The 12893-nt window shown below is 44.1% G+C and overlaps 2 protein-coding genes across 2 annotated transcripts; both read left to right on the plus strand.

Annotated features, from left to right (window-relative positions):
* The first annotated feature begins 352 nt into the window (after nucleotides 1-352).
* LOC130206290 (calcium homeostasis modulator protein 5-like) lies at nucleotides 353-3710 on the plus strand. The gene is made up of 2 exons (XM_056434195.1): nucleotides 353-1036; nucleotides 2738-3710. Exons 1-2 carry the CDS (start codon nucleotides 494-496, stop codon nucleotides 3122-3124), a joined length of 930 nt encoding a protein of 309 aa, XP_056290170.1. The 5' UTR covers nucleotides 353-493; the 3' UTR covers nucleotides 3125-3710.
* A 1097-nt stretch (nucleotides 3711-4807) lies between these two features.
* On the plus strand, nucleotides 4808-11250 carry rwdd1 (RWD domain containing 1). Its single transcript, XM_056434040.1, has 7 exons — nucleotides 4808-4973; nucleotides 5681-5746; nucleotides 5923-6053; nucleotides 6753-6896; nucleotides 10137-10269; nucleotides 10359-10421; nucleotides 10996-11250. Exons 1-7 carry the CDS (start codon nucleotides 4901-4903, stop codon nucleotides 11106-11108), a joined length of 723 nt encoding a protein of 240 aa, XP_056290015.1. The 5' UTR covers nucleotides 4808-4900; the 3' UTR covers nucleotides 11109-11250.
* Nucleotides 11251-12893: the final 1643 nt, after the last annotated feature.

Below are 12893 nucleotides of genomic sequence, written 5' to 3' on the forward strand. Positions count from 1 at the left end.
AAGGTTATATTTGCATTTGGTAGCTGGTCCAGAGAACTCTCAGCGTGAGGACCCAAGAGAAGGAGGCCATTAAAAGGCTGACAGACTACACACACACACCTATTGGCCAGATGCAGAAAAACATATTTGAACCCGAAAAAAATAAGATTGAAAGAAAAATTATATTCTATTTGAAAGAAAAACATGACTGCATCTAAATTATATTTAAACCAACATTAATTTTTTTCATACACTTTTTTTACAGCTGGGTCCACGGAGGGTTTTCCTTCTGGATCAGGGCCACCGGAAGAGGCTTCGGGGAGGGAGGGAGCGTCGGGTTGACTGAGGACTGAGGAGGAGCCTCGAAGGAGGCGAGGCAGCCACAAAGGGAGCGGCCCAGACTCTCTGGTGTCCTCACAGAGAAGCACTCAACCTCTTCCCTCTCTGCTCTCCGTCTTCTCCCCCTCCGCTCGATTCCTCCTCCAGAGGGTGACGACGCCCCTCCGTCGGCGCCATGGACAACTTCCAGCCCGTCCTGCGGTTCATCATGAACCAGAAAGCCACCATCGGCTACAGCTTCATGGCTCTGCTGACGATCGGCGGCGAGCGGATCTTCTCCATGGTTTCCTTCCAGTGCCCCTGCAACCGCAACCAGAACTTCGCCTACGGGCTGACCTTCCTGCTGGGCCCGGCGGCGGTGCTGCTGGTGATGGGCCTCTTCTTCAGCACCGGCTTGTGGAGGCTCTACACCGGCTGCTGCCTCGACGCCACCAAGCTGTGCCCCAGGGGGAACTGCTTCGGCTGCCTGCGGGCGCTGATCAGCATCCTCACCGGGGCCTGCGCGGCCCCCGTGATGTGGCTCTCGGTGGCGCTGCTCAACGGGACCTTCTACGAGTGCGCCATCAGCGGGCTGAGCGAGAACTTTGTGGTGGAGCTGTTCTGCAAGAACAAGACCGTGACGTGTCAGCAGGAGCTGGCCCGAGTGCCCTGCGACCGCACCAGGCTGTCCAAGGACGAGCGCATGGAGCTGCTGCTGATGTTCAGGGCCCAGTCACAGGTGAGAGAGCCTCACGGGAACCTCACGAGAACCTCACGAGAACCTCACGGGAACCTCACGGGAACCTCACGAGAACCTCACGAGAACCTCACGGGAACCTCACGAGAACCTCACGGGAACCTCACGGGAACCTCACGAGAACCTCACGGGAACCTCACGAGAACCTCACGGGAACCTCACGGGAACCTCACGAGAACCTCACGGAACCTCACGGAACCTCACGAGAACCTCACGGAACCTCACGGAACCTCACGAGAACCTCACGGAACCTCACGGAACCTCACGAGAACCTCACGAGAACCTCACGGGAACCTCACGGTCACGGGAACCTCACGAGAACCTCACGGGAACCTCACGAGAACCTCACGAGAACCTCACGGGAACCTCACGAGAACCTCACGGGAACCTCACGGGAACCTCACGGGAACCTCACGAGAACCTCACGGGAACCTCACGGGAACTTCACGAGAACCTCACGGGAACCTCACGAGAACCTCACGAGAACCTCACGAGAACCTCACGGGAACCTCACGAGAACCTCACGGGAACCTCACGAGAACCTCACGGGAACCTCACGGGAACCTCACGGGAACCTCACGAGAACCTCACGAGAACCTCACGGGAACCTCACGAGAACCTCACGAGAACCTCACGGGAACCTCACGAGAACCTCACGAGAACCTCACGAGAACCTCACGAGAACCTCACGGGAACCACACGAGAACCTCACGAGAACCTCACGGGAACCTCACGGGAACCTCACGGGAACCTCACGAGAACCTCACGGGAACCTCACGGGAACTTCACGAGAACCTCACGAGAACCTCACGGGAACCTCACGAGAACCTCACGGGAACCTCACGAGAACCTCACGAGAACCTCACGGGAACCTCACGAGAACCTCACGGGAACCTCACGGGAACCTCACGGGAACCTCACGAGAACCTCACGGGAACCTCACGGGAACCTCACGAGAACCTCACGGGAACCTCACGGGAACCTCACGGGAACCTCACGATAACCTCACGGGAACCTCACGAGAACCTCACGGGAACCTCACGAGAACCTCACGGGAACCTCACGGGAACCTCACGGGAACCTCACGAGAACCTCACGAGAACCTCACGGGAACCTCACGGGAACCTCACGGGAACCTCACGGGAACCCGTCGCCCCGATGATGTCATCGTGATGTCATCATGATGTCATCGTGATGTCATAAGGGTTATCTCGGCTCAAATTCACAGCACTCATTCCAAATTGTGAGGCGTGGAGGTAAAAAAGAAAACAGGTTTTTTTTACCAGGCCGGGATATTCTGGCAACTTATCCGATTCTGTTGCATTGTGGGAAATTTAGGATCCAGTGTTTTGGTATTTTCTTCCATACTGGAGATTTGAAACCAGGATATGCCAGCGGGCTGGGTATTGTTCAAACAATGACAGTGTCAGTACCAAGAACAGAACTCTTTTAAGTGATGCAGATACACAAGAGTGTTCATGTGATGCCCACACACTGGGAATCAAGAGTGTTTTATGGGCTGCTTCAGGAGAAGTTTGACAGGCCGTTCAGAGCAGTCTGGGCTTTTCTTTAGAGATAGTCTGACAGACAGTTTGAGAGAAAAAAAGTGTTGAAGTTGAAACCTTAAAATACAAGTGTTAACCTTTAAATGCATCAGCGTGTATCCTCCCCGTGTGTCTGCAGATCCTGGGCTGGTGCATCATCATCGTGGCGGCGTTCGGGGGCCTCGTCGGTACCTGCTGCAAAAACTGCCGCTCCAAGGTGAGCTTCCTGCAGCTCACCTTCTGGAAGCGCTACGTGGAGAAGGAGAAGGCGTCCTTCGACAGCTTCGCGATGGACTACGCCGAGAAGCTGGCCAAGAGGAACCTAAAGAGCTTCTTCGAGAACAAGGAGCCCGAGCCGTTCTCCTTCCCCAGCCACAAGGCGTGGGAGGAGATCTCGGCCCACTACACCTTCTCCAGGAGCGAGCAGTGCTACAGCACCCTGCAGCAGTACGTGGAGAGAGACCGGGACTTCCCACCGGAGAAGAGACCCGTCATGGACCCGGACCATGGAATAGAGATGCTCTGACCGAGGCCAGGATCCAGGAACAGCTGTTACTGCCAAAATGCAATGGTACATCTTTTTCTCAGCACATGGAATGATGAAGGGCATAACCACTGTTTTATCCCAACTAGCCCTCCCATAGAGACACATTTAAACAGTCGGGGACATTTCTATTTTGTCATTTTGTTATATATATATTTATAAATATATATATAATATATATATATATATAAATTGATATATATATATAAATAAATATATTTCTATATATATATATATTTGTATATATATATTTATCTATAAATATTTATATATATAGAAATAGAAATATATAGAATTATATATTTAATATATATATATTTATTCGTGACATTAGTTGTTATTTTAAATCCTGGCTTCGGCCCAGTTATATGTGATTAAATTAAATAAGTTTTGTATCGCCCAAAGTCACAAATTACAAACTCCCCTCAAAGGGCTTTACAATCTGTACACACACGACATCCTCTGACCTTTGACCCTTGAGGAAAAAGTCCCCCCAAAAAGTTTGTGATGTAATGAAAAATGAATAAAGAAACTGACAAAAGGTTGAAAATAAAGTCCAGTGTAACAGTGTAAACAGTGTCTCCTGTTGTGTGTCGGTCATAAAAGTGAGTGTTTATGTTTAAGCCTGTTTGAGTTTTAACCTTTGACAAGTTGAAACCTGACGACACGTCAGACAGCTGGTTCAAACGATACGCCCACGGCAAGAGCACCTGGTGGGAGACACACAGTCTGAGAACTGAGGTGTCACTTAAAACTGATCCTGAATCAGGGAGAAAATCCTTCACCTAATACATACAAGACGCACACAATGACTACAGAGAGACACACACACACACATACAATATTATATATATAATATAATATATATAATTTATATATTATATATAATTATATATATTATATATAATATATATAATATATATAATATATAATTATATATTATATATAATATTATATATATTATATTATATATATAATATTATATATACAGGACTGTCTCAGAAAATTAGAATATTGTGATAAAGTTCTTTATTTTCTGTAATGCAATTAAAAAAACAAAAATGTCATGCATTCTGGATTCATTACAAATCAACTGAAATATTGCAAGCCTTTTATTCTTATAATATTGCTGATTCTGGCTTACAGCTTAAGAAAACTCTAAAATCCTATCTCATAAAATTTTAATATTTCCTCAGACCAAGTAAAAAAAAGATTTATAACAGCTGAGTGTTTGTCAAGGCTCAGGAAACCCTTGCAGGTGTTTCGAGTTAATTAGACAATTCAAGTGATTTGTTTAATACCCTACTAGTATACTTTTTCATGATATTCTAATATTTAGAGATAGGATATTTGAGTTTTCTTAAGCTGTAAGCCATAATCAGCAATATTAAAAGAATAAAAGGCTTGCAATATTTCAGTTGATTTGTAATGAATCCAGAATGCATGACATTTTTGTTTTTTTAATTGCATTACAGAAAATAAAGAACTTCATCACAATATTCTAATTTTCTGAGACAGTCCTGTATATGGGTCTCCTCCTGCAGTTCCCACATTTACCAGTTGGCGGCCCTGTCGCATTCCCTGTGAATTACACCAGCAGACCCAACCAATGGATCCCCGTGAGCATGTCGGTCACGATCAGACCAAAGAGTCCGAGCACCGAGAGCGTCGATCAGCCCCGTGTCAGCACGCAGCAGCTAGCTTGGACGCAGCGGCGATGATTTGTCCAACTTCCAGATAACCTGCAGCCTCGCGACGATGACGGACTACGCCGAAGAGCAGAGGAACGAGCTGGAGGCCATTGAGTCCATCTACCCGGACTCCTTCACAGGTGAGAACCCCCTCCTAATGTGACGCGAGACACCGCGGCGCGAGCGAGGGGCAGCACGTCGGCTAGCTCGGCTAGCGGTGGCAGAGGGGTGAGACACGCAGAGGGATGAGACGCGCAGAGGGATGAGACACGCAGAGGGGTGAGACGGGCAGAGCGGTGAGACGGGCAGAGGGGTGAGACACGCAGAGCGGTGAGACGCGCAGAGCGGTGAGACGGGCTGTGCTGCGGGTCTCTCCTGTGGAAACCTGACCGTATGATACTGCAGGGCTCTAAAGTTTTGAAGACAGGCAAGCGTGAGATTTCCATCAGCACCCGATACAGCTGACCATTGCGCGCGCCGGCATCGAGCCGAAGAGAGTTGTTGACGGGGGGGTGGGGGTGTGCTAGTGACTATTTTTGCTCCATCCCAATGCGCGCAGACCGGCGTCGGAGCTCTGCAGCGGAACAATCGATCGGCGTATTGAACACCCCTGCATTCAAGCATTAAATAGCCGAGAGGTTTTTTCAGCGTGAGGAATTCGATGTGTGGCGGGAGTGCGTGAGATACGACCGAAATGCGTGAGTCTCACGCTCAATGCGTGAGACTTGAGAGCCCTGATACTGTATTCATGTTAGTGTTGTTGTAGAATGACAGCAGTGACTGTACATTGACATCAAGTGTGTGTGTGTGTGTGTGTGTCTGCGTGCGTGCGTGTGCGTGTGTGTAGTACTTTCAGACGAGCCCATCAGCTTCACCATCACCGTGACGTCAGAGCCAGATGAAAATGGTGAAAGTGAGTCCTGATGTGGGTGTCATGTATCATCCATGCACGAGCATCATTATGAGACCCCATCTTGTTATAGTCATTAATATTAAGGCAGAAGGCGTGAGAGTCTCTGGATTAGACTTGTGGAGTTAAGTGTAAATCTATACATGTCATATTCCAAGATGTCTGCTTTCTCCTCTCAGTCGTGGAAGCGACGCTGAAGTTCACGTACGTAGAGAAATACCCCGACGAGCCTCCGCTGTGGGAGATCCACTCCCAGGAGAACCTGGAGGAGGAGGACGGGGAGGACGTCCTCGCCTTGCTGCAGCAGCAGGTCGGTCCGGCTCGGCTCCGTGTGTTTGGGTTCAGCTGCAGCGCGTTGACGGAGAAATGTCCCCGGGGTCGGTTTCTCTCAGGCGGGCCAAGCGTACCGGGCCGAGGGCCAGAACCGACCCGGCCAGAGAGATCCAGTCGGGCTCGCTGGAGGACTTTGCAAAGTTCTTTTAGTTTTTTGTCTGAACTTGATGATTGTATTCCTGTCAGAGGAAACTTTCACCAGTCATATATATATATATATTTTATATATAATATATATATAATATATATATGGCCTATTAAGTACTTTGTAACATTAATATATATATATAATTGTATATATTTATATATATATATATTTTAATGTATATATATATTTATACATATTTTTTATATATATATATTTCCTATGAAGTACTTTTTAACATTTGTGTATGTATATTTATATATCTTCATATATATATTTATATATATATTCTCTATTTGTATATATTTATAATTTTATATATATATATAAATATATATATGGCCTATTAAGTACTTTGTAACATTTGTTTGGAAAAGTGTAAGAAAAGGAAAAAGTATGATAATATTATTCTACGACCCTAAACCTCACCATTATATTCAGATTTAAATCATTTTCGTGAGGCAAATTTAAAATAATAAACCTGTGATTTTGGCTTTTGTTGGAACTCATCCAAACGTCTCTGTGCCGCAGGCGGAGGAGAACCTCGGCATGGTGATGATCTTCACGCTGGTGACGACCGTTCAGGAGAAGCTCAACGAGATCGTGGACGTGATGAAGAACAGACGAGTGGAGGAGCAGCGGCGGAAAGAGGCCGAGGCGGAGGAAGCCGAGAAGGTGGGACCCGGGAACATGAATATATATATATAGAGAGTATATAAATACCCCAGTTTCCCTCTAAGGAGTCGATGTGGTCTATGGAAGCGTAGTGTATGATAGTGAGTGTGTGTGTATATGACTGTGTATATGACTGTGTGTGTGTGTATATGACTGTGTGTGTGTATATGACTGTGTGTGTATATGACTGTGTGTGTGTATATGACTGTATGTATATGACTGTGTGTGTGTATATGACTGTGTGTGTGTATATGACTGTGTGTGTGTGTATATGACTGTGTGTATATGACTGTGTGTGTGTGTGTATCTGACTGTGTGTATATGACTGTGTGTATGTATATGACTGTGTGTATATGACTGTGTGTGTGTGTGTATCTGACTGTGTGTATATGACTGTGTGTATGTATATGACTGTGTGTGTATATGACTGTGTGTATATGACTGTGTATATGACTGTGTATATGACTGTGTGTATATGACTGTGTATATGACTGTGTGTATATGACTCTGTGTGTATGACTGTGTGTGTGTATATGACTGTGTATATGACTGTGTGTGTGTATATGACTGTGTGTATATGACTGTGTGTGTGTATATGACTGTGTATATGACTGTGTGTGTATATGACTGTGTATATGACTGTGTGTGTATATGACTGTGTGTATATGACTGTGTGTGTATATGACTGTGTATATGACTGTGTGTATATGACTGTGTGTGTGTATATGACTGTGTGTATATGACTGTGTGTATATGACTCTGTGTATGACTGTGTGTGTATATGACTGTGTGTGTGTGTATATGACTGTGTGTATATGACTGTGTATATGACTGTGTGTGTGTATATGACTGTGTGTGTGTATATGACTGTGTGTGTGTGTATATGACTGTGTGTGTATATGACTGTGTGTGTGTATATGACTGTGTGTGTGTGTATATGACTGTGTGTGTGTATATGACTCTGTGTATATGACTGTGTGTATATGACTGTGTGTATATGACTGTGTGTATATGACTGTGTGTATATGACTGTGTATATGACTGTGTGTGTATATGACTGTGTGTATATGACTGTGTGTATATGACTGTGTGTGTGTATATGACTGTGTGTATATGACTGTGTGTGTATATGACTGTGTGTATATGACTGTGTGTGTATATGACTGTGTGTGTGTATATGACTGTGTATATGACTGTGTGTGTGTATATGACTGTGTGTGTGTGTATATGACTGTGTGTATATGACTGTGAGTGTGTGTATATGACTGTGTATATGACTGTGTGTGTGTATATGACTGTGTGTATATGACTGTGTGTATATGACTGTGTGTATATGACTGTGTGTATATGACTGTGTATATGACTGTGTGTGTGTATATGACTGTGTATATGACTGTGTGTGTATATGACTGTGTGTGTATATGACTGTGTGTGTATATGACTGTGTGTATATGACTGTGTGTATATGACTCTGTGTATGACTGTGTGTGTATATGACTGTGTGTATATGACTGTGTGTATATGACTGTGTGTGTATATGACTGTGTGTGTGTATATGACTGTGTATATGACTGTGTGTGTGTGTGTGTATATGACTCTGTGTGTATGACTGTGTGTGTGTATATGACTGTGTGTGTGTGTGTGTATATGACTGTGTGTGTATATGACTGTGTGTATATGACTGTGTATCTGACTGTGTGTATATGACTGTGTGTGTATATGACTGTGTGTGTGTATATGACTGTGTGTGTATATGACTGTGTATATGACTGTGTGTGTGTATATGACTGTGTGTATATGACTGTGTATATGACTGTGTGTGTGTATATGACTGTGTATATGACTGTGTGTGTGTATATGACTGTGTGTGTGTATATGACTGTGTGTGTGTGTATATGACTGTGTGTATATGACTGTGTGTGTATATGACTGTGTGTATATGACTGTGTGTGTATATGACTGTGTGTGTGTGTATATGACTGTGTGTGTATATGACTGTGTATATGACTGTGTGTGTATATGACTGTGTGTGTGTATATGACTGTGTATATGACTGTGTGTATATGACTGTGTATATGACTGTGTGTGTATATGACTGTGTATATGACTGTGTATATGACTGTGTGTGTATATGACTGTGTGTGTATATGACTGTGTGTGTATATGACTGTGTATATGACTGTGTGTGTATATGACTGTGTGTATATGACTGTGTGTATATGACTGTGTGTGTATATGACTCTGTGTATGACTGTGTGTGTATATGACTGTGTGTGTGTGTATATGACTGTGTATATGACTGTGTGTATATGACTGTGTGTGTGTATATGACTGTGTGTATATGACTGTGTATATGACTGTGTATATGACTGTGTGTGTGTATATGACTGTGTATATGACTGTGTGTATGTATATGACTGTGTGTGTATATGACTGTGTGTATGACTGTGTGTGTGTATATGACTGTGTGTGTATATGACTGTGTATATGACTGTGTGTGTATATGACTGTGTATATGACTCTGTGTGTATGACTGTGTGTGTGTATATGACTGTGTATATGACTGTGTGTGTATATGACTGTGTATATGACTGTGTGTATATGACTGTGTGTGTGTATATGACTGTGTGTATATGACTGTGTGTATATGACTGTGTGTATATGACTGTGTGTATATGACTGTGTGTGTATATGACTGTGTATCTGACTGTGTGTATATGACTGTGTGTATGTATATGACTGTGTGTGTATATGACTGTGTGTATGACTGTGTGTGTGTGTATATGACTGTGTGTGTATATGACTGTGTGTATGACTGTGTATATGACTGTGTGTGTATATGACTGACTGTGTGTGTGTGTATATGACTGACTGTGTGTGTGTATATATGACTGTGTGTATATGACTGTGTATGACTGTGTGTATATGACTGTGTATATGACTGTGTGTGTGTGTATATGACTGTGTGTGTATATGACTGTGAGTGTGTGTATATGACTGTGTATATGACTGTGTATATGACTGTGTATATGACTGTGTATATGACTGTGTGTGTATGACTGTGTGTATATGACTGTGTGTGTGTATATGACTGTGTGTATGACTGTGTGTGTGTATATGACTGTGTGTGTGTGTGTGTGTGTGTGTATATGACTGACTGTGTGTGTGTATATGACTGTGTGTATATGACTGACTGTGTGTGTGTATATATGACTGTGTGTATATGACTGTGTGTCTCAGGTGCTGTTCCAGGGCACGGTGGTCACCATCCAAAACTTCCTGACGTGGAAAGCGAAGTTCGAGCTGGAGATGTCGGAGCTGAGGAGGAAGGATCAGAAAGAGGAGGAGCAGGGAGGGAAGATCAAACTCACCGGTAACCTGTCGACACGGCGACATCAGAGACTTCAAAGACTTTAAAGATTAAGGAAAGATCTGAAGACAATGTGATGTGCACCTCTCCAGGTAAACAGCTGTTTGAGACGGACCACAACCTGGACACGTCCGACATCCAGTTCCTGGAGGAGAGTGAGTGAAGAAAACTCACATGCACTCACCTCACATGCACTTTCCTCACATGCACTCACCTCACATGCACTCACCTCACATGCACTTACCTTCACATGCACTCACCTCACATGCACTTACCTCACATGCACTCACCTCACATGCACTTACCTTCACATGCACTCACGTCGCATGCACTCACGTCACATGCACTTACCTTCACATGCACTCACCTCACATGCACTTACCTTCACATGCACTCACGTCACATGCACTTACCTTCACATGCACTCACGTCACATGCACTCACGTCACATGCACTCACGTCACATGCACTCACCTCACATGCACTTACCTTCACATGCACTCACCTCACATGCACTTACCTTCACATGCACTCACGTCACATGCACTTACCTTCACATGCACTCGCGTCACATGCACTTACCTTCACATGCACTCACCTCACATGCACTTACCTTCACATGCACTCATGTGCACTCACGTCACATGCACTCATGTCACGTGCACTCACCTCACGTGCACTCTCCTGCCAGGCGCCTGACATCATGGCGATGTGTTTCTTCCTCCGCAGCTGGGAACAACGTGGAAGTGGACGAGTCGCTCTTCCAGGACATCGAGGACTTGGACTTGGACGAGGACGACCCCGACTTTGACCCTTTGGCCCTGGGGAGTGACGAGGACTGAACCTGCTCCTCTCTGGGGTGCCATCGCCTGACCTTTGACCTTTTGAAAGACTCTTAACTGCAGTTGGAGGGAATCTCTCGACTACAACGCGCACCACAACGAGTTTGTTTCTATGCCTGAACAATTAAACTCACTAAATAAAGTTGTGACTCGGCTCTGCTGCTGCTTGACTGACAGGCTGCTGCTTGGCCACTAGTGTGTGTGTGTGTGGCTGGCTTACGGTTTCTCCCCCCAGAATGCAGCTTTAACACATGAATCATAGACTTCTATAGAACCAGAGGAGTCGCCCCCTGGTGGTCAGTAGAGAGAATGCAGCTTTAACACATGAATCATAGACTTCTATAGAACCAGAGGAGTCGCCCCCTGGTGGTCAGTAGAGAGAATGCAGCGTAAACACATGAAGCATAGACTTCTATACAACCAGAGGAGTCGCCCCCTGGTGGTCAGAAAGAATGCAGCCTTAACACATGAAACAAAGACTTCTATACAACCAAAGGAAGGCTCTCATGAGGTTATCGTTGGCCACGTGTACCTTTGAACCATATTCAGTTTTAAACTACATTCATAATGAATTCGATCGTCTTTTATTAAAAAAAGAAAAAGAACTCCCTTTTAGAGTAATTTTACAAACATGGAAATGGAATATATCATAGTTCCTGAGCACACACACACACAGGTTCAAACAAGCTGAGCAGACGGGCTGTTCAGTTCCAGAGGAATGATCCGTTCTATAAATATCAGATTTCAGCTGTGACCATAAAACAAATCCTGGTGAAAACGTGTGCGACGTGTAAAGATAACGTGGCGTTGGGTTGTGATCCGTGTTCAGGGTTCCTGAAGCACGTCAGAGTTGTGCAATAACTATACAAATTAGGGCTGAGAGACAAATAGAAACACACTGAAGATAAATGACCACACACACACCAATGAGTGAGCTGAACGAAGTGTTTTGAACGTGTGTTTTCAATCTTATTATATGAACAAAAGAATAATTCTCACTTCACCTGGAACCTGGTTATTTTCCATGATCAGGGTTTTTGAGGTGCGACCCAATTACGAACTCTCCTCAGAGGGCTTTACAATCTACACATTCGACATCCCTGACCTTTGACCTCACATCGGATCAGAAACAACTCCCACAAAAAATAAATCAAATACTCCTCGAAGCATCAGGTGAGAAGCAGTTGTGGCTGCTTCATGGTAACTATGGTAACTGTCCATGGTGCTGAACACCATTAAGTGTGTGTGTGTGTGTGTGTGTCAGCATGAGGAACACACACGACGAGGGAAAACACACGCTACCGGTCAAAAGTTTTGAGTGAAATGTACACAATCAAATTTCTTAATGAAGTCTCAAATTAAAAGAACAAATAAACAATTGGAGATAATAAAATAAATGATGTAATCATTTAGTTTAAGATGTAATCTACATGTTTGATGTACAGATGAAAAATAGCCTCTTGGCTAACTCTGGCACATTTACTGCAAAGTTTTTATCAATGTGCACTGACCCTTATTAAATAAACCATTAAAAAAAAAAAAAAAAACAGCCGAACACGCGCATTCTTTCTACAATGGAAATTAAATATAGTTCATAAAGTTCTTCCGACTGCACGTCGTTAACCCGTCACTGGTTATCTGAAAAAGGGCTTTTTCTATAACTCTGAAATCTACATTATTCTTTTGTTTTTTATAACCTAAACTTTTATATATATATATATATATACATATATATGTATATATACGTATATATATATACATATGTATATATATGTATATATTTAC

Source organism: Pseudoliparis swirei, chromosome 16 (assembly GCF_029220125.1).
Source record: "Pseudoliparis swirei isolate HS2019 ecotype Mariana Trench chromosome 16, NWPU_hadal_v1, whole genome shotgun sequence".
NCBI lineage: Eukaryota > Metazoa > Chordata > Actinopteri > Perciformes > Liparidae > Pseudoliparis > Pseudoliparis swirei.

What these genes read in the sequence shown, in the direction of transcription:
- LOC130206290 (XM_056434195.1), top strand. Translation starts at nt 494, where the DNA reads ATGGACAACTTCCAGCCCGTCCTGCGGTTCATCATGAACCAGAAAGCC. An exon ending in TGTTCAGGGCCCAGTCACAG is followed by an intron (nt 1,037 to 2,737) that starts GTGAGAGAGCCT and finishes GTGTGTCTGCAG; the next exon opens with ATCCTGGGCTGGTGCATCAT.
- rwdd1 (XM_056434040.1), top strand. Translation starts at nt 4,901, where the DNA reads ATGACGGACTACGCCGAAGAGCAGAGGAACGAGCTGGAGGCCATTGAG. An exon ending in GCCAGATGAAAATGGTGAAA is followed by an intron (nt 5,747 to 5,922) that starts GTGAGTCCTGAT and finishes TTCTCCTCTCAG; the next exon opens with TCGTGGAAGCGACGCTGAAG. An exon ending in AGGCGGAGGAAGCCGAGAAG is followed by an intron (nt 6,897 to 10,136) that starts GTGGGACCCGGG and finishes TGTGTGTCTCAG; the next exon opens with GTGCTGTTCCAGGGCACGGT.